The sequence below is a fragment of the Hyperoodon ampullatus genome (genome assembly GCF_949752795.1).
Source record: "Hyperoodon ampullatus genome assembly, chromosome: 3".
Lineage (NCBI taxonomy): Eukaryota > Metazoa > Chordata > Mammalia > Artiodactyla > Ziphiidae > Hyperoodon > Hyperoodon ampullatus.
The window spans coordinates 130,712,050-130,736,835 of record NC_136916.1 but is presented as its reverse complement, the minus strand read 5'-3'; the positions used below and the strand labels follow the sequence as shown (position 1 = coordinate 130,736,835).

Below are 24,786 nucleotides of genomic sequence, written 5' to 3'. Positions count from 1 at the left end.
TTTACTAAACTATGGGCACTCAGAAATAAGCAACCCATTCCTGCCTCAACTGAACCAAAGGTTCTACTGGCCTTGTGAAAGCTCAGCCAGGTGCTGAGAGCCCCGGTGAGAGGACAGCTTTGGGGGGAGGGGGACTGAAGAGGGGATGGAAGCTCTTTTACATGAAGAGGGGATATAGAGACACGTTCACACCACAGGGTAAGAAGCCTCTGGGCCGAGCCTGAATTGAAAGCGTGAAATGAAGGGGGCATAGATTTTAACTAATATATTGAGCCTTTACGTGGGTCGCGTAGTTTAAATCTCACAGCAACACTAGGAAATCGATATTGTCAATCCCCTTTCAGACACCAGGAACTGGGAGAAAAAGAAGCGAGAAGGCTCCTGCCAGGCCTGCGCCGTCAGAACCCCGGGATGCAGGAGCGCAGAGGCCGGCTTCCGTGGGTTCCTGAGCGGGAGAATGGCCCGGCTGGGGTACAGAAACCTAGGCCTGGGTGAGGCGCCAGCAACGATAGAAGGTGGGGTCTCCCGCGCGGCGCAGCACTGGCGAGCGGAGATCGGCGCGGAGACTACAGCTGCAAGCCAAACGCAGACGCCGGCGACAGAAACCAGCCCCTCTGCCAGCCCCCTCGCAGCGGGGAGGGGTTTCTCACGCCCCGCTCTTGGGCGACTGAGCCGGAGGTCGGAAGGAAGCGGGGCGAGGGATGAGTCATCCCGCCTAATCCCTCCTTCCCGGTACCCTCGCCTCCGCACGCCAGCCCCCTCCCGAGATCATGCAGCCCGAAGCGAAAACTCCCCTCATCCTCAGAATCCTCCACCTAACCCGCTGTGGCCTGCGGAGGAGAGAAGGACGGGGCGTGTGGCCAATGAGAGCTTCGCTCTCTCGCCCGCCGCCCAATAAGCCGCTGCTTACAGGCTGGGGCGGGACTAGAGGGGCAGGAGGGGGCGGTCCCGGGTTGGCGCTCGGCGCCGCGGTTCGGTGGCTCACAGAGAGAGCGCCTCACGGGGAGTCGGCGCCTGAGCGACGCGGGAAGGCGCCACTGACTGCCAACGCCACAGCCGCCGCTGCTGGCCAAGGTGCTGGACACGACAGGCCGGCCGGCCACCTCGTCAGTTCAGGCTTCATTTGCAGCCGCCGCTGCTTCGCTCCCAGCCAGGTACCCATGGAAGAGATGGAAGAAGAGTTAAAATGCCCCGTGTGCGGCTCCTTCTATCGGGAGCCCATCATCCTGCCCTGCTCTCACAATATATGTCAGGCGTGCGCCCGCAACATCCTGGTGCAGACCCCAGAGTCGGAGTCGCCCCAGAGCCGACGGGCCTCGGGCTCCGGGGTCTCCGACTATGACTATCTGGACCTTGACAAGATGAGCCTGTACAGCGAGGCGGACAGCGGCTATGGCTCCTACGGGGGGTTCGCCAGCGCCCCCACTACCCCGTGCCAGAAGTCCCCCAACGGCGTCCGTGTGTTCCCCCCGGCTATGCCACCACCGGCCACACACCTGTCACCGGCCTTGGCCCCGGTGCCCCGCAACTCCTGTATCACCTGCCCCCAGTGCCACCGCAGCCTCATCCTGGATGACCGGGGGCTCCGCGGCTTCCCCAAGAACCGCGTCCTGGAAGGGGTAATTGACCGCTACCAGCAGAGCAAAGCGGCGGCCCTTAAGTGCCAGCTTTGCGAGAAGGCACCCAAGGAGGCCACCGTCATGTGCGAACAGTGCGATGTCTTCTACTGTGATCCGTGCCGCCTGCGCTGCCACCCGCCCCGGGGGCCCCTAGCCAAGCACCGCCTGGTGCCCCCGGCCCAGGGCCGCGTGAGCCGGCGGCTGAGCCCCAGAAAGGTCTCCACCTGCACAGACCACGAGCTGGAGAACCACAGCATGTACTGCGTGCAGTGCAAGATGCCCGTGTGCTACCAGTGCTTGGAGGAGGGCAAACACTCCAGCCACGAAGTCAAGGCTCTAGGAGCCATGTGGAAACTGCACAAGGTGAGTCCTAAGAAAACCCACCCCTAACTCCCCGCGCCTCCGATCCTCCGGTTTTGCAGCAGACGATCCCCCTCTTCTACGCACAGTGCCTCCCAACTGGGGCGCAATGCAGGTGCCTCCAATATCTGCTTCCCCCGTCTGGTGCATTGCAGGAAGCGTAGGGGACCGTAAACGGCGCGCAGGGGAGTTGAACCTCTCCAGAGAGTTGAACCTCTCCAGTGAGTTGTTTCGGGGATGCGTAGAGCGGGTCTCCCGGTGTACGCTGCCTGCGAGCCAGGCTTAGGGCGCCCCCTCCCCGCCGCGGACGTGCAGCTCTCGGCGGCCACCAGCGTGCGGGAAGGCATTGAGTAGCTGGGCCGATCCGCGGCTGTGCTCAGGGCCGCCAGGGAAGCTCCAGGGCAGAGCCGGTTGTGGGGCTCCGGCCGTGGTCCCCGGAGAGGAGGTGAGCGCGGCTGGGCGGCGCGGACCGCTGGGTGCTGGAGCTGCTGGATAGGCTGGAGCCTGGAGTCGCAGCGGGGATGGGGAACACGCCGCGAGCTGAATACTGATAAGTCGGCGCTGGCCCAAGCCCAGCGGCAGCGCGGTAAGGATGCGGGTCCGGGTGCTTTGCGCACAAGAGGTGTGCGAATGTGGAGTGGGGTGGAGAAAAAAAGAAAAATCCTGTAGTCGCCATGGCAACACGGCCTGAAGGCTGCGGCCCTGACCCTCGCGGAGGGGATCTGGGCTGGAGTAGCAGGATTGGAGGTTTCTGCGCGCTCGCGGCCTGAAAGCTAGGCAGGTACATCTCCCAGTCTCCCAGGGTAACCCCCTCCTATCGATCACCCACACACCCATTTGTCCAGAGTCTAACCCTTTTCCTCACAGTCAGTAGTTGTCTGTGAAAATTTGGGGACACCTGTTACCAAATTTACCTTTCTGATGTCATTTGATGGTACCTCCTCCAAAGCTAGCCTCCAGAACAGGGCCTTTAACGACTTGTTAGGTGATGCCACTCCTCTGTTCAAAATCCTCCAGTTGACCCCCGCGTTTCTTAGATGGTTCTTAGGATAGTCCACCAGGACCTCACATGACCTGTTCCCGCTTGGCCTCATCGCCCTCATTTCCTCCCACTCCCTCTGCTTAAGCCACGCAGTCCCTCTTGCTGTTCCTCCACCAACACCAGGCCCCTTCTGGACCCGGGGCCTTTGCACTTGATGTTCCTTCAGCCTGCATCTGAACAGTTCACTCTCTTGCCTCCTTCAGATCATTACTCAGATGTCACCCTTGCAGTGAGACCTTTCTGAACCCCTTGGTTCCCTCCCCGCTTTATCTTCCTCAGTAGTACTTACCACTAACTGGGATGCTATATATTTTAACTATCATGTTACTTTTGTATTTATCTATTGCCCCCCCCAACATACACACACAAAATAAGCTTCGTGAGGAAAGAGATCTTTATAATGTTATTGTCCACACTGCTTAGAAGGAAGGGAACCACTCTTGAGGAGATGTACATAAATTGGACTTTTACTTTTTAAATAATCGACTTAATTGGCGGTGCAAAGGGCAAGGCAGGGGTTCAGGACTGTTGTAGGGAGGTTTTCTTCACATCATTGAGTTGCAAGCCCCAGGATGAGGCACGGCAGTAGAGATGGTGTTCAGGCATCAGCTCTGCCCCACTCAGGGTTTCCTGGCATTCCTTGGAGACCAGAAAGGCTAGCCTTTGAGAGAGGTCTTGGGGTTAAGGAGCGGAACATTGATATTTTATTTGCAGCAAGAAAAAATAAAATAAAATAAAACAAAACATCAGCAATCAGGGAGCTCAACTCAATACTGAATGGGATCCATGTTTACAGTCATTTATGTTCTCACATATAGTCTATTAAACTGTATTAGTACTGATGGAGAGACTTAATTCAGCACAAATTTGAGCTCCCCTCCTAGGCACATGCCACTATTTTTTAAACACTTCAATTTGTTTAAATGATGTTTAATTTTGAAAGTTTTCAGAACTTGAGTTCATGGCCAATTTTTTCTTCACATTATGATTTCACTCTTAAACTGCTAACTATAGCCTATGTTAAATTGCCCTACAAAACTCTCCTTGGAACTAAGAAACTAATCACCTGTCTGGAAAAAGAACTTAGAGGCACATGCTAATTAGGATGGTCAAACCACTGCATTATTCTTCTGTGAAGAAGAGCCTATACTTTATCCATTAAGACCAAAGGCAGCCTTTAAATCTCTGCCAAGCTCCATGTAGATTTGAAATGTTAAACCATTTGTTTTATCGGTAATGGACATTGTGAGTAGACACTGTGGTGTGGACAGGGTTGAAATTTGGATGTGTGCTAAAAAAGAATAATGTAAAGCCCTTCAGGCATGACATAAGTAGGGTAGGAAGGGAATATTGGTTCATTTTTTTTAAAAGACCATTTTTTCTCTGATCTTTTGCACATTTTTTCAGAAGAGTAAATAGTTACATTTTTGTTCAGTCAATATCAAGATTATTAAACTGCCAATAAATATAAGGCAGAAGGATGACAGATTTTAACATTCACTTATCATCTGTTAGATGAACAACAAACATTATTCCCCCACTTTATCTCCTTAATAAGGTAATGTGATAACGTGCGATTTTCTCCTTTGTCTATTTATCTTCCATCCTCACAAAAAGCTTATGGGCCAGAATTTCTATGTCCTTCAAAACATAGGAGAAGGGGCCTCCCTGGTGGCGCAGTGGTTGAGAGTCTGCCTGCCGATGCAGGGGACACGGGTTCGTGCCCCTGTCCAGGAAGATCCCACATGCCGTGGAGCAGCTGGGCCCGTGAGCCATGGCCGCTGAGCCTGCGCGTCCGGAGCCTGTGCTCCGCAACGGGAGAGGCCACAACAGTGAGAGGCCCGCGTACCGCAAAAAACAAAAAAACAAACAAAAAAAAACATAGGAGAGCAAAGAATTACACTAAGTAGTTCTCCCAAAGTTGGGCAGTTAGTTATCCACGCAAGTTATCACTAGACCTGAAAGTTTTCATTAATATTTAGTCATTTCCAGTGCCAAAGAAAACCCTGTGAATAACTGTTTCCCTCAGAAAGTCATCATCTTACACATTTAAGACAAAATGGCTGAAGTTTATCTTTTAAATGGTATTAAAAACAACTAGTTGAAATTCATTAGTTGTCAACTGACTAAATTAAAATACGTTTCAGATATAGATGGCCTTCAAAATCCATGAAAAATAATGCAGGAAGTGGCCTTATAGGGCAAATATCTGGTGACCCTTTTTACTTAGTATCAGCACTTGCTCTATTCCTTATCAAACTTAGGTTGGTATAAAGAATTGCTACTAACATAAAAAAAGATTTTGTAGACATTTTCATATAGGCAATTGGAACCATTATTATTACTTTGTAATTTTAGCAATTCATATTTCTAAATCTAACATTATCCTTGAATTCTTGGTGTATTTTATCAATCACTGAATCAGTAATATATTTGTAACCGTTCCTTTGTGTTTGTACTGTTGAGCAAGAATTTTCTTTTCCTTTGTACTCTAAACACTGACTCTTCATTCTGAATCTTGTATCAAATGTTATTTCTCTATTACCTTCTTTTCTTTAAACAAAGACTTGCAAGTTAAACATTTAAAAATAAACCATCAGTTATTATGCTTTCACCTTCAAAGCCTTCTGGAAAAAATACCTGCTTTGTAGTATGGTGGCATCTCATCAAATATTTGTGTAGTAAATGTGTTATTTAATGTAACCAAAGTGGTGTTCAGTTTTATATATATATATATATATGAATATATATAATATATAATATATATTATATTATAATTATATTATATTATAATAGATATACATATTATTATATATATTATAATATATTACATATATTATATATCAGCAGTAAATACAATATAATCTAGATGTCCGTATGGTAAATGTAACACGTAACATATGTTCATGTTTTTAAATTCTTAAAAATTTACTTTTAGTATAATCAGAACGTTCTTTGAGCAATGTAAATATTCTTACAGGTATTAAGGAGAATGTTACAAAGGAATGAATTGTTCCTCTTTGTGCTGAGGCAAAAATAGAGAGAACTAGATGAGGTTCTGGGTTCCAGACCTGATGCTGCCACTTACTCGCTGGTAATTTTCAGCAAGTCTATAACCTCTCTGTGCTTCCTACACACAGGATGTAAAGCACCTAAAACTATATTTGTGAAAATATTTTGAAAAAGTAATTTAGATGTTTATAACTTACTAATTTCAGTTTGGCAAAATAGAAAGTTTTTGCGTAAAACGGAAGTTATTGTCTCACTAGTCAACAGTTACTGCATAAAAATCTCATCCCCCAATTTGGGATAATTTGCTTGCTCCTTACAGAGCACAAGGTGCCATACAAAGGCTACTCTTAAAGGTGGCCTAAAAGAGAGCCAGATCCTCATGGGTCCTCCGAGAATAGTCAGTTGAATTAACCCCAAGGAACAAGGACACACACAAAGATGTATTTGTATTTTTTTTTCTTTTTTTTTTTTTTTGTGGTACGTGGGCCTCTCACTGTTGTGGCCTCTCCCGTTGCGGAGCACAGGCTCTGGATGCGCAGGCTCAGCGGCCATGGCTCACGGGCCTAGCCGCGCCGCGGCATGTGGGATCTTCCCGGACCGGGGCACGAACCCGTGTCCCCTGCATCGGCAGGCGGACCCTCAACCACTGCGCCACCAGGGAAGCCCTTATTTGTATATTAAACAAAGGTATTTTGTTTTTCAATTACAAAGCTAAAATGATAACTGATATGATTCAGTTTTGAAGATATTATCACTTTTGAAGCAGCAGAAATTGTTCTTCCTGTATATACCATGAAAAGATGCTATTAACTGGAATTTCAGATCAACTCACAGTTTTCATAAAGTTAGAGAAAACTGTCACAGCCATCTGTCATTGAGTAATAAATATAATGCACAGGCAAAAATTATCCTTACCACGAGTACAATAAATTGCACTTCTCTCACCTAAGCACCTTTCAAAGTGTGTGTATTCGTATAACCTAGCCTTGGCACAGAGGAGGCTAGAACCTATTCTATGATAAATGTTTAAGAAAAAAATAGTTCTAAATAATATTGTGTTTTATCAGTTTTATCAGAGATTGTTGGTGGTAAGGAACAGAAACCCACATAGGGGATCTCAGAGGATTTCATGGGAAATAAAATCAACTCACAGGGAGACTGGAACTGGAAAGCTAGAGATTAAATTCACTTCTGTGTATCAGTCAGCTTGGACTAAGTTATGCTGCAGTAACAAACAATTTTTTTGTTTTAAAAAAACAAAAAATTAATTAATTTTTTAATTAAAAATTAATTTTTTTTAATTCTCAATGAATTACAACAATACCATATAATTTCTTACAATAATACCCACTGAAAGTCAGCTCCGGCCCTTCTTCACATCCTCCTTATTCTTGAACTTAGGCTGAAAGAGCATGTTGGGAACACACCAACCTTACAGCAGAGAGAAGGGAGCAGAGCAGAACCACTCAATAGCACTTAAAGTTTCCACTCAGACATTGTGTCTCTTCTGCTTACATTCCATTGGCTAAAACAAACCATGTGACCAAGGCTGACATCCGTGCTACAGGAAATTCACTCTTTCAACAGAGAAAGGCACCGAGAAGAGCCTTGTAGAGGAGGACAGAATATTTTGAACAAATAATACAGTCTGGCATATGCCGAACTCTCTCATGCCTGCTTCTCTCTCTGGATGGGCTTCCTTGGGCTGCACCACGCCTGATATGACTCCTCCAGCCCCAGTGCAGCATGACATTTCAGTTCAAGTATCCACTCTCATCTAACTACTGTCTCTGTGTCTCTTAGGCCACATTTTGAAGTTTAGGGAAAGAATGTGATTGGCCCAGCTTGAGTCAGGGGTTTACTGATGACTGCCTAGGTCACAAGCCCACCCCTTTAGTGAGGTGTGTGCAGAAGACTTGGGTGAGATAAGTGAGGCACTCACCTTGGGTGAAAAACACAAGGGGGTACCAAAAACTCAGTAATCAGGATAAAAAATATTGTAAGGCAATATCTTAAAAAACAAAGATGAATACAAAAAATCCATGATGAGCAGAATATCAGCATTTTAAATGTTGATCAGTAACAGTGCCATGCTGAGCCATATTGGAGCCTGAGTCTGAAGGGAAAATCAGTAGTATTGATCCTATCTTTGTTTAAGATTTTGCTCTTTTGTTTATCATGTATTTTGGGGCATTCATTTTTATTTTTAAAAATATTCCATTAAAATATTAGTGTCGACTACTGAGGTTTTTGGGCACCCTTTTAAATTCTGCATCCAAGGAGAGGGCCTTACTCCCCTCACCCTAGTCCTGGCCCTAATGAACAGACACTTGATACAAACCTGGCTCCTGGTTTCACTGTTCAGCTGGAGGAAAGCCCAGGGCAGAATGCCTTTGTGAGCAGCAGGGACAGGGAGGCACTGACGGCGCCTCTTGTACAGTCTAAGAAGAAACCATTCTGAGTGCAGAAGAAAGCCTTTTTGCTCTCCCTGGATCTTCTGCATTTTAAATACAGCACTAATTTCTTGAGATGCTTCAAAAGTGCAGCACCAGGGGCTTCCCTGGTGGCGCAGTGGTTGAGAGTCCGCCTGCCGATGCAGGGGACACGGGTTCGTGCCCCAGTCCAGGAAGATCCCACATGCGCGGAGCGGCTGGGCCCGTGAGCCATGGCCGCTGAGCCTGCACGTCTGGAGCCTGTGCCCCGCAACGGGAGAGGCCACAACGGTGAGAGGCCGGCGTACCGCAAAAAAAAAAAAAGAAGTGGAGCAACAGAGTTGATGAAGAAAAAGAAGACAGAAAAGGGTAGAGAACACTGACAGCTATAGCTCAGTGCTTCCTCTCCCCAGTAATGCTCCACCACCAAGCAGTTTGTGTGGTTATTCCTACTGCTATTATATATATTATGGTAAATGTGGCCACCTAAGAGCAAAGTGATCCCTCACTTGGCTTGTGTATGAGTGGAGGAAGGAGGACAGAAGGTGCCAAAACACAATTTTTCACTAACTTCAGGTGCCTCTTGAAAAGTATGTGATTGGGTTGGGAGTGGGGGGAACCATATAGTTTCATTTCAATAATTCCATCTATTTGTTAGAAGAAAAGAGTGTATAGCAACCGTAGAGTTTAGTGTTTTGTGTTGTTTATGTTTTGGTCTCATAACGGCAGTATTCTTCTTACTTAGTTAAGTGCTTCCCCACACCACCACATTCCTGCCTCTGTTCAGTCCTTGTGATTCTGGTGGGCTGCCAATCCAGTGCTCTGCCTTACTTGGCCAAGTGGGAGGGCATGTGACATAGACCTGACCAATCGTCACACCCTATCCCACTGGCCAAAGTGATTAATTCAAAAAATGAGCACATGAAGCAAGCCAATCCAATCAGAGTCCTCTTCTGAGGTTTATAGATACTGAATCAGGGACAGAAGAGCATTGCTTTCCTCTGGGCTTGTTGCAGCTAGAATTAAAGCCAGAGGTGTCTGTGTCCCTGCCTCTTTCTCTTCCTCTTACATTAGTAGAAGAAAGTAAGGCAATCCCCAGAGTTACAGAGGTAAGAAACAGAGACTTCTGAGAACACTGTTGAGTCCCTGGAACCCTTCATAACCCCTTTCTACCCCCTCCTGCCTTTCCAGTTAGGTGAGTCAGCAAACCTCCCCCTCCTTTTTCTCTTTGGCTAGTTTGTATTGGTTTTCTGTCACTTTCAACTGAGATTTAGCACGTATAAACATTTGTATCTGAAGATACTAATTCTTATTCATTCTAAGTATTACCTCTAGAATACTATAGTTGGAAGGCTGCATCCTGATGCCATAAATACAAAAAAAGCAGTTTTGATTCAATGAAGCAGAAATTATATAATGTTTAATCTAACTCTGTCTACTTGTTGACCACTGTGTAATCTTCACGAGTTTTTGGCTAGTCTCCTCTATTCTTATTGAGAGATTGCTTACAAAGAAACCTCAGGGATTTTTTTTAACCAATTCTAAATTACTTGGTATATATGGTGATGCTACGGTTAAGGCCAACAGGCTGGACAGGCAGGTTCTGAAATCAAACTTCTGCCCCAAATCAATTTTGTTTGTTTTTCAAAGGCAAGAAACTTCTGAAGACATGCATGTTGTTTTGACCCATTCTCTAGGTGGGAATTTTTTTAAGTGTGTTCCCTCGAAGTTTCCATAATTAAATAAGTTTGAGACTCTCTACTCTGCACATGCTCTTGGTGATCCACATTCTGCATTGTTATATCCATATACTGATCGATCCTGAAACAAAGAAACCTGCTTGGTTCAACCTAGAATTTTCCAAACTTATTTGACTTTGGAAACTCTTTTCTGTTTGTTCGTTTCCTTTTTTTTCAGCTTTATTGAGACATTATTGATGTATATATAAATTTAAGGGGTACAACATGATGATTTGATACATGTATATACTGTAAAATGATTACCACAGTGAGATTGGTTAACACTTCCATCCCCTCGCATAATTATCTTTCTTTTTTTACAGTGATAACTTTTAAGATTTAGCCTCTTAACTTTCAAGTATATAATACAGCAGTTTGAATTATAGTCACCATGCTGTATGTTAGATCCCCATAACGTTTATCCTATAGCTGGACATTTGTACCCTTTAGCCAACATCTCTCCACTTCCCCACCACCACCACCCCACCCCCAGCCCCTGGCAACCACCATTCTACTCTCTACTTCTTTGGGTTCAGATTTTTTAGATTCCACATATAAGTGAGAACATACAGTATTTGTCTTTCTCTGTCTGACTTACTTTACTTAGCATAATACCTTCTAGGTCCATCCATATTGCCACAAATGGCAGGATTTCCTTCTTTTTATGACTGAATAATATTCCATTGCATGTGTGTGTGTAGGTGTGTGTGTATATATATATATATGTGTATATATGTATATATATATATACCACATTTTCTTTATCCATTCATCTATGGATAGACACTTAGGTTGTGGAAGCTCTCTTTGCTTCCACACAAGTTTGGGAGACATCATTCTAGGCAATGACTAGCCAATAAGTCAGTAAGGAGGTCAGTGTTCTTAATTTCTTGTGTGTGCAGAGTAGACTACTCTAAAACTCCACTCTGCAGATAAATGTCCCTAATTAGCCTATCCTTAAATCTTATGTTAAATTTAAAATATTAAAAGTTAAATTTATGTTATTCCTTAAATATTAAAGTCAAAGACAAAGAGGTAAAGCAATTATATAAATTTTGTAGTATGTATGTACATATATTTAATATACGTTGCTTCTCTTTCTATTATAAATAACTGAAAAATGATTTTGGACATCAGTAATACTAATGTGATATAATTTAAAATAACTGCTTTGATCTACTTCTGACTACTTTTACACTTTGTATACATGATGCCCAATGACTGGCTTGATTGAGTTTTTCATTAAATTGTGATAGAAATAAATTTTTTTTTTTTTTTTTTTGCAATACGCGGGCCTCTCACCGTTGTGGCCCCTCCCGCTGCGGAGCACAGGCTCCGGACGCGCAGGCTCAGCAGCCACGACTCACGGGCCCAGCCGCTCCGCGGCATGTGGGATCTTCCCGGACCGGGACACGAACCCGTATACCCTGCATCGGCAGGCGGACTCTCAACCACTGCGCCACCAGGGAAGCCCCAGAAATAGATTGTTTTAAACATTCTTTTATAAAGCACAAAAGGACAATATTAAAAGGTCAAAACTGGTGCTGCTCTTGTAACAACAGAGCAGAACAATGTGTGAAAGTTAAAAGTAGTACTTTGCCTGTTACATCCCAGCCTTTCTAATATTTTCATATTGACATTCAGGATCAATTTTTAACCTTGGAAAAGGAGTTAGTATAAAATGGCCACCAGCAGAGAACCTAGATTATCAGAGACCATCTAGGTTTTGTCAACAGCATGTCTAATTCATCCCCCAAAACATCTCAAAGCCAAAAACCACTGTCCTGGGGTGTTCTCACAGCAGTTTTATCCCTAACCTGAAACTGGCCCCTGTCTTAAACTGAGAACTATCTCAGAGTAAGATTACTCGGAAAAACCCAAGTAGAATGCACAGAAGGCACTTGACATCACTGTCAAGGAAATTGTCATTCCACTTCTGTTTGGCCCTGACTTTGCCATCTTTTTAACTTTTCTGGTTTACATTGCAGGTACAGCCATAGTCCCACCTGCCTGTCTAAGTTACCTCTTCCTTCTTGACCTTCATGGCCTTCCAGCTTCCCCACCAGCCCTCTCCCGGTCCACCAGGCCTCCCTCCACCATTTTCTTAGACTAGACCTTCAAATCACCCCACTAAGCTTGCCAGGCCCAGCTCACAGGAGCCAGCCTCAATAGCCTTGCCCCAGAGCAGCATGCCCGCCGGGAACCTGGGTGCAGCTCTGCATTCCAGCAGAGCCTCTCCTGCACCAGCAGAACTCCCACCCTGGCTGGGTTTAATTACAGACACTTTTTTTCCTTAACTATAGAAAGAGTTTTCTTCATTTTGACTGATTGATTTTAAGCTGAAAGAGCAAGAAAACTCATCTTGAATTTCTAGTCATGAATAAAGAAACATCAGTGACTTTTCTGTTCTGAACACACCTGTCTCTAGAGACTCATCTACCCCATGGCTTCAACGCCCACTTGTACCTGCATGTCTGGAACAGAACCGGTCATTTCAGTGCCCTGCCCGTTCACAGTGTGGTCCCAAACTCTGTTCTACCTTCTGTGCGCCCCACCCACCAACCCCCACAGAGCTCCCATCTTTGTGTTCTAACACTGAACATCCTCCCACTGTATTATAATTGCATATTTTAGAAGCTCCCATTGGACCCTAATAACTCAAAGTCATAGACTTTTCTTATATATCTCTGTTTCCCCCCATTTATGCACTCAGAAGATGTTTTTAAAAGGTTTGTTTAATGAAAAAAAGAATCAGTACGAAAAAGATTAATGATTAGCAACATATCCTAATATTTTGTTTCTCATATGAGCCTGATTGTAATAATTAGACTTGAAAACCTGTATTTCACACTTTTTGTTAAAAATGTACTGAACACTGGGACTTCCCCGGTGGTCCCGTGGTAAAGAATCTGCCTTACAATGCAGGGGACATGGGTTCGATCCCTGGTCAGGGAACTAAGATCCCACATGCCGCGGGGCAACTAAGCCCACGTGCCACAACTACTGAGCTCTTGTGCCTCAACTAGAGAGCCTGTGGGCCGCAAACTACAGAGCCCACGTGCTCTGGAACCTGTGTGCCACAACTAGAGAGAGAAAACCTGCAGGCCGCAACTAGAGAGAAGCCCGCACACCGCAATGAAGAGCCCACATGCCACAGCTAAGACCCAATGCAGCCTAAAGTAAAATAAATAAATTATCCTTTTTAAAAAAGATGTATTGAGCACTTACTATATGCGAGGCACTGTTCTAAGCCTTTTCTAGCCACTTTCTCATTTAATCTGCAGAATTCACATATTTTCCTCTGAGAAAACTGGGGCACTGGGACTTTAAAGGTTATAAAGTCGTACCAGTTGTAAGAGGCAGAGCCAGAGTTTGAATCCAGGCTGACTCCAGAGCTCCTGTGTCGAACTGCTCTTCTGTCCTACCTTCTGATAATCCCAGGAAACATATGACTGCAAAGCACAGTTTTATCTTCTTATAAATTCAATGACATAACTGAGATCTTTTAGTTCTCATGTATGAAAATTAGTGAGAAATTAAAAGTCATTTGTTTCCTAAGTCCCCTTGTGACAAAATAAATTTAAAGAGGAAAATAGGGGGTAGAGGGAAGGGAGAGACAAGTACGTTGAGTGTTCCATAGACCAGATCATCGGAAGTGTGCTGGATACCTCGGCCTTGTCAGAACCAAGCAAGCGACAGATAGGCAGTAAGGTTCTGTCAGCTCAGCCAGGGATTCATTATCCTCTTCTAACAAAATAATCATCTTTAAATTTATAGGCAGAAATGATATAAAAGAACAAGTAGATTTTTTGGCATTTTAAGTATATTTCTGTAAATCTAAAACATTTATAAGTCTAACCTGGAAAACATAAAAATGCATTCAAACCTGTAAGCAGTTATTAATCCTGTTTACTTTCAGTTTTTTCTTGCACCTTTTGCCAAGATGGTTAAAAAAAATTATGTGTATTCCTGTTCAAGAAAAGACCTAACCTGCCTTTTACAATAAATATAAAAAGGGATATGTGACCTGGAAAAGCCTATTGTTTAAGAATGGATTAAAGCACAACCAAATAAAATGGTTTTTCATAAGCCTTGCATAGAACCAGAACTGCACATTTTATCCTAATAGCTCTGACCAAAGCAGAAACTGTTCCTTAAAAATTAGCTTGGGAAGTAGAATGCTGAAGCTTGTGCGTTGCTGTGGGAATAACAACCTTCTGTCATTAGCCAGTACACATAGATGGTTCATCCTCATCTGCTGCTGATTTATTCATTGAAGCTGACTGAGATTTTTCTTTATCCTCTCTTTACTCTTACTTTCCTTGCAGCTTGCATGTTAAGAAGCAACTGTTTGACACCAAACGCTTATCACTCTCTGCCACGCTCCAGGAAGAGCCTGTGAGAGGGCCATGCTGCTCTGACCTGTGCTGTTTATCAGTCTAAGACATTATCTAGTCTCTGAACAAAGCCAGTTGCAGAGAGAAGTAAATGTGAACGTGCGGGATTAAACAGTTTCTACCTAAGGCAGGTCTTCGTAACAGGCTTTTTGATTTTGTAAGGAGCAAATGCTCAGAAGGTCAGATATACACAGCTTCAGTTATAATTATAACTCACCCAAAGCCAAAGGGAAGTGACTTTATAACATAATCTACCAGTTTTGATCATCTGTACTTTAATTTCTTTTCATCAGTGCAAATAATCAACAGCTGATTTTACTATAGATGTGTGTCCATCACATAGTGCTACTTACTGAGGGTATTTATGCCATCACCCAGACACACCAATTCATGAACTTGAGAAGATGGTGTCACTTGTGCTATGCCATCCCTACCCCCACGTCTATGAAATGTTATCCCAAGAGCATTAGTCACATAAAATCAAATGTAATATTGGACTTTCATCCAATCTAATAAATCTTACATGGCACAGATAAATCTATGGTGCTTTTAACAAGCAGTTATTAATGATTTTATTGACCTTCAATCATCTGGCCCAGACTCAGCAAGGGAATACGATAAACAGCTTTTAGCACACAGTCAGTGCAGTGTGAAGAAGCACCATGTTTACATTCAACTCGTGTTATCTGGCTACCTTCTGCCATTATGGAAGCAAATCTGCCGTTGGTGGAACTAAAATATTATTCAGAATTTAATAAAAATTTCTCTACATTCTACTTGGAGGAACAAAAAATACGGAATATAGGAACTTGTATGAGCAATGAATTTCCAGGCTAGCTTCAACAAGCATGAGAAGCAAGTGTACAGAGTGTAACTACCATTCCCTTACCATTCAAAAACGGCACCTTTGGGCTTCCCTGGTGGCGCAGTGGTTGAGAGTCCGCCTGCTAATGCAGGGGACACGGGTTCCTGCCCCGGTCCGGGAGGATCCCGCATGCCGCGGAGCGGCTGGGCTCGTGAGCCATGGCCGCTGAGCCTGCGCATCCGGAGCCTGTGCTCCGCAACCGGAGAGGCCACAACAGTGAGAGGCCCGCAAAAAAAACAAAAAAACCCCAGCACCTTTCGACCTGAACTAAGAATGGTTGCCTTGGTCACTGTATATAGAAATTTTGTGAAAAAGTTTGACTTGACAGTAAGGTCCTGCTATGTAGGTTAAAAAACATATTAATAAATATTGGTATTAATTGGCAAGTCAACACACAAATATTTTACATTAATTTAAAAAAACAGCAAGCCAAAGAGAAAATTAATGCTTCCAGCATTGAGAATATCCTGGATTCTTGTTTTCCAAAGAGGCTGCATCATCTTACATTCCTACCAGCAATGGATGAGTGTTCCAATTTCTCCATATCCTCACCAGCACTTGTAATTGCCTGGCTTTTTGCCTAGAGCCATCCTAGTTGATGTGAACGGGTGTCTCACTGTGGTTTTGATTTGCAATTCCCTAATGACTGTGATGTTGAACATCTTTCCATGTGTTTACTGGCTATCTTTATATCTTTTTTAGAGAAATGTCTATTCAAAGCCTTTACCCATTTTGAAATTGGGTTACTTCTCTTTTATAGTTGAGTTGTAAGAATTCTTTATATATTCTGAAGTTTACTCACTTTTTGAATGAAAGGAACAGAGGTGTGAGCCTCTCATCTCTCAGAGACACAGGAAATAAAAAGCTGACACAGATATGAGTGGGAGAAAAAACTTGTCAAGACTGGCCTACCAGGACCTACTGCTGCTTCCTTACCCAGTAACCTCTATCAGCCAGTTCTGAAGCAGAGCTCAGACAGGCTCTACCAGGATTGGCTCATGACAAATAGGAAACATGGAAAAATCCAAAAGCAGGGGGAGGAAATAATTTCGTTATCAAAGTCCCTGAACATGATGGCTATGCCTCCTCTTTACCTCAAGTTCCACTCCTCCCGACTTTAGTAATGGAGTTCACTTTAGTACAATATTATAAAGTTCCAGTGGTTCTGTGGTTTCTGTTACTTACAGGTTACCATTGTGATGATATTCAAACAAGTCACTTCAGGGTGTCAAAGTGGTGGACGTTTCCCCTATATTTGAGAGATAGAAAATGATAGAATTGGGATCATTTGCCCAACCCCCTCAAAAGTCAGAGAAATAAATCCCAGAGCACTTCAGTAAATTATGTACAGTATGTATTACCAAAAATGCCTTTGATTTCTTATAACTTATATTAATTATTCTGAACAACCAAGGACCTATTTTCAGTTGCTTCTGTGTGTATGTGTGTGTTTGTGTGTGTGTGTTTGCATGCACATGTGTGTGAAGCTCAATTGAAACACCTTTTCTCTCTTTTGGAGGCCTTCTCATGCCCCCAGACAAGCATAATCACAGTTTTTTTTCCACACTCCATGACTACAACTATCAAAGTTTACCTTAACCTTGTTCTCTCTTTAAGGGGAAATTATATATGTCTATACTATTGAATAATGTTCCTTCATTATAAATGATAGTCCTTTTTTAACATTTGCCTTCAGTACACAGTGCCTTTGCTCAAAGCATCCATCTAATGGTAGGAATTTCAGCGTAAAGGCTGGAAAAGGAAGAATTTGTAGGCAACAGTCTTTCCTTTGTCCCTCTCGCAGGGAGAACTGCTGCATTGCAGCATGGCTGTCCCCTGATTGGCTCCTGCCCTGGCCAAAAGCACAAAAGAAGTTTATGAGACGCCGCGAAAGAGTCTCCTGTTGCTCCTCCCCCCCTTCCAGTGCACTGCTTGCCAGCTTTGTTGGCACCTTACTGGCCACCGCCCCTTTCTACTACTACCCCCCCTCCCTCTGTGGCCTCCTGTGAATCTCCTGGTTTCTGCTCACCTGTCTTCGGGCCCAGCTTTGGTTTCAGTGTATGTCCCTTCCTTCCAGCCATCTCCATGCCTTGCTCTGACCAGTGTGTTTCCAGTCTGCTCATCTAGCTTCAGACCCTTGATAGCAACTTCTGGGGAGTCTCTCTGCCCAGCCCATCTGTCCTGTGCACCCTCTGCCTCCAACATAACACTGACTTTCCCAGCCCTGGCTTCCTTCCCAGTAAACGTCCCAGTGCTGACATCTCCTCAGCTCATACCACGTGGGTAGCAGCTGCAGGGCCAGCACTGATCCCAGCAAAAGATTACTGTAATGTACTTGGCCAATCACCTGTAATGTTAAAATAAGATTACAACGTATACATCTGGATTGTATAAAAATGAACTCACATAACACTTTTCTTTTGAAACATGCCATAAAATGATTTAACTAAATACAAACACAGAATCCATTGACTTATAGCCACCACTGAAATGAAATATGGCAGCTATTTAGTAGAACCTGGAAGCTCTGCTTACATTGAAGACAGGAATTAAAGAATAATTTATAAATTTTATCTGCAAAACTGAGAAGGAATGAATTAGTAGGTAGAAGATTATTACCCAGTTTGGAGGCTAGCCAAAGACTGGTCAATTACTCTCTTCTGAGTGGAGCCAAATAGTTCAATTATATTACAATTTCACTCCCTTAGGTCTTATATTTACTTTTATAAGAACAAAGTCATCAATTTACAATTTACATTATTTAATTTGCATGTTATGAGGGCTTTTGGGTTATGGTCAATTATTAAGTTTTCTAAAACTATGTATAGAAGGTTATTATTGTGAGATACAGCCATCAAAAATTAACCCAGTGTTTTTAGAGAAATTCTATAGTTAGTATATCTGAAGGGATTGGTATAAAATTTGCATAAATATTAGATTTGAAAATTAATTTCATTTAGTATTTGTTCGTATCACATGATTTTCTTCAGGAATTAAATCGTATTTATCAGTGGTCTACTAAACCCACTACGTTCCTACTGTTCTTTAATCTTCCCAGCCATGTTAATGAATTTAGATGGTCTGTATTCAGAGCTCAGTCCTCACTGTAACTTCCTCAAGGCCCAGTGTGAGCTGAGTGAGGACCTTACTGTTGTTGAATCAAGTTCAGGATACTGATGGTGTAGCATGAGACCACTGGCTGTTTAGCCAGCACTGAGCTCCGGGTTTATTCCGCTGCTCAACTGGGGAAATTCATACAATAAGGGAGATTTCCAGTTTGATCATAGAAACAAAGCACTTTTATACACCCAGAAAGAGGAGTGGATAATGGTTACACAGATAATGGCATGTGACCATTTTAACTCCCAAGCACCTCTGAGAAGAACTGGTTCTTGTAATGTATTAAAGGTCACGGAACAGTTGTTGCTAGAACAGGATTTGCTGTGTGAACTGTGCTATGAGATGTGATGTCGCATCATTGTCTTTTCCACCATGAACTATTTCTTTGATTTACCAGTGATCATCATTATAACTGGGTTAGGAGGGCTTCATGCATCTTGAAGTTGAGACTCAGGGCCAGGACTAAAGTCTGACAGCTCATGATCACCTTACCTCAAACCTTAAAATACCCTATTGAGGCCACCAAGTCACCTACCAGAAACATGAGACTCCTTCCTCCCCACTCCTAAAAGCAGTTGATCATGTATGCCATTGTGAAGTTGCTACATCAATGCCTTGTTGGCTGACAGCAAATGATGGCAAGCATTTTAAAACTATATATAAGCTAGAAGAATCTGAGATGCACAGCAGGAATTCAGGTAACAGACAATAAAATAGGAGAAACAGGAAATAGAATGAGCATGGCGGAATGTAAAAACTAGTCTCTGGTTAAGCCCTTTTATAGCAAGCGCCGTAACGAGAGTTAGAACCAAAGGACTAGAGCCCAGCTGAAGAGGCCTTTTCAGGATAAAGCTGTAGTGGAAGTGCCTGCATGGTACTGGGCCAGAAAAGTTAGTATAGGGCCAGAAGAGCTGTGTTCTGTTCCTGGGTCTGCTATTATTCAGGCAACACAATGGAGGAGTTAAGAACACAGACCATGAAGCAGACTGCCTGGGTTTAAACCCTAGATTTTCTACCATTTAACTGCATGAACTTGGGTAAGTTACTTGACCTCTCTGTGCCTTGGTTTTGCTCATCTGTAAAATGGAGATAATAATCAGATCGATCTCCAAGGATTGTTGTGAGGATGAAAGGAATGGTAGATACAACACCCTTGGAACAGAGCCTGACCAGAATAAGTGCATGATTAATGTGAGCTATTGTTACCTGTTAAATAGGACAGGAAATAATAATAAGTCATATATGTATATGACTTATTTTTAGGAAGTGACTCACACAATTGGAGGCTGAGAAGTCCCATGATCTGCCAGCTACAAGCTGGAGACACAGGCAAGCTGGTGGTGTAGTTCACTCTGAGTCTGAAGGCCTTCGAACCAGGGGAGTTGATGGTGTAATTCCCAGTCTGAGGTCAGGGGAAGAGCAAGGTCCCGGCTCAAGCAGTCAGTCATAGAGAGCAAATCCTCCTTTCCTCCACCTTTTTGTTCTGTTCAGGCCCTCAGTGGATTGGATGATGCCTGCTCACACGGGGAAGGGCAATCTGCTTTACTCAGTCTACCAATCCAAATGCTAATCTCATCCCAAAACATCCTCATGGACACACCCAGAAATAATGTGTAGCCAAATACCTGTGATCCAGTCATGCTGACACATAAAATTAACCAGCACATTGGGTTAGTCAGAAGCTGGCCAAGAGCAGTGAGAAATTCAGATAGATCGGACCCCTCTCCCCAAAGGCTTGAGAGTGAGGGTAGCGCAGCCATCCACATTGCCGTCTGCTCTTCCCCAATGGCTGCTCCAAGGATTCCTGACTCTCACTCACCTCTGGGTGTCTGTGAGGAATTCAGGCCATGACTTCAAGGAGGACAGCAAAAATGGAAAAAAAAGATTGACAGTCAACAAGCTGCTAAGGACTGCTTCCAAAATGCAGCCCCAAGTGGGCATGTGTTCCTGAAAACTTCATGTAAACAAAGCCATATATTTTTAAATTTTTTAAATTAATTTATTTTATTTATTTTATTTTATTTTTGGCTGTGTTGGGTCTTTGTTGCTGCGCACGGGCTTTTCTCTAATTGCGGCAAGCAGGGGCTACTCTTCTTTGAGATGCGTAGGCTTCTCATTGTGGTGGCTTCTCTTGTTGCGGAGCACAGGCTCTAGGCACGCGGGCTCAGTAGTTGTGGCTCGCGGGCTCTAGAGCGCAGGCTCAGTAGTTGTGGCACACGGGCTTAGTTGCTCTGTGGCATGTGGGGTCTTCCCAGACCAGGGCTCGAATGCTATCCCCTGCATTGGCAGGTGGATTCTTAACCACTGAGCCACCAGGGAAGCCCAACAAAATCATATTTTAAATGTACTAGAAACATTTCCTACAAAGAAAGCTCCGGTATATATTTTTCAAATGTGAATATCTGTTGTAAATCTACACTGCCTAGATTCCAGGACACCAACAAGTTAATAACAGGCTTTAATTAATTTCTAGGAAAAAAATGATAAACAAGAAAAAGAATTTTAAAAAGAATTACAAGGTACATCCCAAATTCAGAAACATTAACATGGGCTTCCCTGGTGGCGCAGTGGTTGAGAGTCCGCCTGCTGATGCAGGGGACACAGGTTTGTGCCCCGGTCCGGGAGGATCCCACATGCCGCGGAGCGGCTAGGCCCGTGAGCCATGGCCGCTGAGCCTGCGGCATCCGGAGCCTGTGCTCTGCAGTGGGAGAGGCCACAGCAGTGAGAGGCCCACGTACCGCAAAAAAAAAAAAAAAAAAAAAGAAACATTAACATGGAGTAAGAGTGGGGGAGAGGTCCATCAGGAATTTATGAAAGTGGCAACCAAGTCCCAATATAAACAGAAAAAGCAAGAGACACAGAGTTAGAGGCCCCTGTTCTGATTTTGTGTCTGCCTCTTGGGCAACCCACCTGGCTTCTCTGGACATCCAGCTTCTTATGTATAGAATAAGGATGTAAGATTAGATGAGAGCTAGAGTCACCGTCAGTGTCAAATTTCATTGGGATCTAGATTTATTGATGTTTCTCTGGCTCATTTCCTGACAAGAGTTTCTTGGATAAAACCGTCTGCTGCCTGCTGCTTGTGCCTTTGTGAAGAGACACTTTAATTTTCCTAGTGTTTCAAGTTTCTCAGTTGGGGGCTTCAATATTTGGGGATCAAAAGAGGATGGACCGGGTAGCTGCAGCATCTTCCGTTCCCCTCATATTACCCTGGCCTTGGAGGTGCCCCAGGGGCTCCAGAGCCGTGTGAGAGGGAGGCTGACAGCACAGGGTGGAATGGGCAGAGGCAGCTAGGTGGGGAGAGGGGAGCACGCGCCACCCAGCTTTGACTTCTGCTTCTCTCTCCTGGGTGGGACAACCCACTGGCGGGTCTGTAATGACCCCTGTCTACAGATGACACTCACTGTCCCCTCCTTGCAGAGAAAGAAAAGGGCAGGGCGGAGGGGGGTGGTCAAAAAGGAACAAAAAAGCTGCTTTGATTATTTACTTCCTAAAATGAGAAGATTTGATTGAGAGAGATAAAAGGTGAAAACAAAATGGGTAAATGTGCTTTTGCCTTCTCCCTTACCCACCATGAGGATTTTGAAGTTTGAGTCTTGATGTGGAGTTCCTTATGTCAGTGCAAGAGCCAGTCTGGTGCTAATCTTCTAAGGGGAATGTTCATTTTAGATGCCAAATTTCTTCAATTTCAAGTGATTCTTATTTATGCAGAAGAAATTTTTCACTGCTGTGGTTCAGTGGCACACTGGAAAAAAAAAAAGTAAAGCCCTGATTTGTAGGATTTGCCATGTCTGACTTCAAGCTATCCTGATGTGAAAGCAATGACCTTGGAGCTGGGATGAGAGTCAGAACAAGCCAGCTCCAGCACATCACCACTCATTGTTAGTGCTTTTGCTTTATGTCAGACCCAGGAAGTGCCAGACTGCAAGTTTTCTGAAATTACTTCTAAAATTATTTGAGCCTGCAGCTGCAAAAAAAAAAAGGAAACGTTACAGCAAGTTTTAGTGGAGAAATCGTGAATGTACAACTCAATGAATTTTCACAGACTGATCACACCTGTGTAATTAGCACCTGCCCCTGCCAAGGGTACAAGTATCCTGGCTTCTGACAGCATATTAATTGTGCCTGTTTTTGTATTTCATGTGAATGTAATCAGACAGCACGCACTCCAGCATGGCTTTTTTTTTTTTTTTTTGCTTATCTTTATGTTTGTTGGATTCATTCATATCGTTGCGTGTAGTTTTAAATCATTCATTTTCATTGTTTTAGAGTATTCCATTTTAGGAATAGTCCACAATGTATCCATTCTACCATTGGTGGACATCTGGGCAGTTTCCAGGTATTGGCTATTACGAGTAGTGCAGCTGTAAACATTATAGTACATGTCTTTGGGTGTACGCACGTAAGCAGTTCTGTGCGTTATATCCCTAGGAAGGGAGCTGCTGGGTCATAGTGTACACATAAGCTCACCATTAGTCCATGCTGCCAAACAGTGTTACCAGGTGGCAGTGCTGTAGTGCATTCCCACCAGCAGCACCCCTCATTCTCACCAACACTTGCTATTAATTTTGTTTGCATTTTAGCTATCCTGGTAGGTATATAGCGGTATCACAGTGTTGTGATAGCCAATGGCATTGAAAAGGTTTTTTTTTTTTTTTTTTTTTTCTTTTGCGGTATGTGGGCCTCTCACTGTTGTGGCCTCTCCCGTTGCGGAGCACAGGCTCCGGACGCACAGGCTCAGCGGCCATGGCTCACGGGCCCAGCCGCTCCGCGGCATGTGGGATCTTCCCAGACCGGGGCACGAACCCGTTTCCCCTGCATCGGCAGGCGGACTCTCAACCACTGCGCCACCAGGGAAGCCCTGAAAAGGTTTTCATATGTTTTCTGGTCATTTTAATATCTTCTTTTACATGTAGTCAGCTAAGTATGCCCACTCTTCCATTGAGTTGTCTGCCTTCTTATTACTCACTTGTCTTTTAAATTTCTTTTCTTTCTTTCTTTTTTTTTTTTTTACTCACAGATACTAAAAGAACCCTAATTCTGAAATAAGTTGCTTTTCCTTGGGGCCCAGAGGTGCTAATTAGAAAAGATTTGCCACCTCTGCTTTCTCTACACTGTACATCTCCCTATCAAGTCATCAGATTTTGTGCATATTTCATAGTGTCACTTAGCAGTATTATGAAGCAATTTAGGGAGAAGGGCTTTTTAAGAGCAAACAGTGCAAATGCAAATACATTTTCAAAAGAGAACAATTCTTTCTTAAATGAAAGTAAGAGCTATTCAAATAGTCCGTTAGAAAAAAATGAGTTGAAACCTAAATAATCTCAAAAAGTAATTCTGATTCCATATTAAATATGAATTTTTTTAAGTTTCCAGAGGTAAGGCTTCTTTTTCCTTTCAATTATCTCAATAGAGAGGCTTTGTTCCTTATCCTCAGTCTTTTTTTTAAAACCTTGTCCACTAAAAATTGAATTCCTCTTACATATTGTGTGAGCTGTCTTATTTTTTAAATCCTTATTTAGATATGGGAGTGCAATCTATTAATCCATAACTGATTCTATGTCAAGAACATAGAAAATTATAAAGAATAGTTCACTATTTCAGAGCTTAGGGAACTTTCCTTGGATGGCTGGATGTGGGACAGATATACCAACAGGTTTGCCATAGAAGCCTAATTACTTTATCCTCCTTCAGTATTTTTTCTCATGTAATAAGACAAAGTATGAAGACAACTATTTTGGGAGTGAGAGTTAGGTTTCCCTATGAGAAGGCAGAAATAAATTTCTTGAAATAATTCAGAAAGAATTGGGGATATTCCCAGTAATTTGAATTGGATCATAGACCTAAAAGTATAAGTTGGAACCATAAACCTTCCAGAAGAAGACGTAGAAGAATATATCTTCAGTTTTGAAAAAGCAAAAATTTCTTAAAGAGGACACAAGAAGTGCTAACCATAAAAGAAAAAATATATAAATTAATGTCATCAAAATTTATAATTTTTCTACAAATCAAAAAGCATCAAGATGTAGACTAGTGAAAAATAAAACATATATCAAAGAATTTGAATCTGGTATATATATTCCTGCAACAAAAAGCAAACAATCCAATTTTAAAATGACAAAATACTTGAATAGACACTTTACCAAAGAAAATAGAGGAATGGCCATTAAGCACATGAAAAAGTACTCAGCATCATTAAT

General features: G+C 43.3%; 1 protein-coding gene across 24 annotated transcripts in view; it reads left to right on the top strand.

Annotated features, from left to right (window-relative positions):
• Positions 1-1,145: 1,145 nt before the first annotated feature.
• TRIM9 (tripartite motif containing 9) overlaps positions 1,146-24,786 on the top strand; it is a gene marked incomplete at both ends in the record, with an annotated part of 101,401 nt that continues 77,760 nt past the window's right edge. For 23 of the 24 annotated variants that reach the window (XM_079699445.1, XM_079699442.1, XM_079699436.1 and 20 more), the window contains one exon: positions 1,161-1,982. In XM_079699445.1, the coding sequence (XP_079555571.1) occupies positions 1,161-1,982 (822 nt within the window). Of the gene's footprint in view, positions 1,983-24,786 lie in introns of all 24 variants that reach the window. The other variant, XM_079699430.1, reaches the window with a different exon arrangement.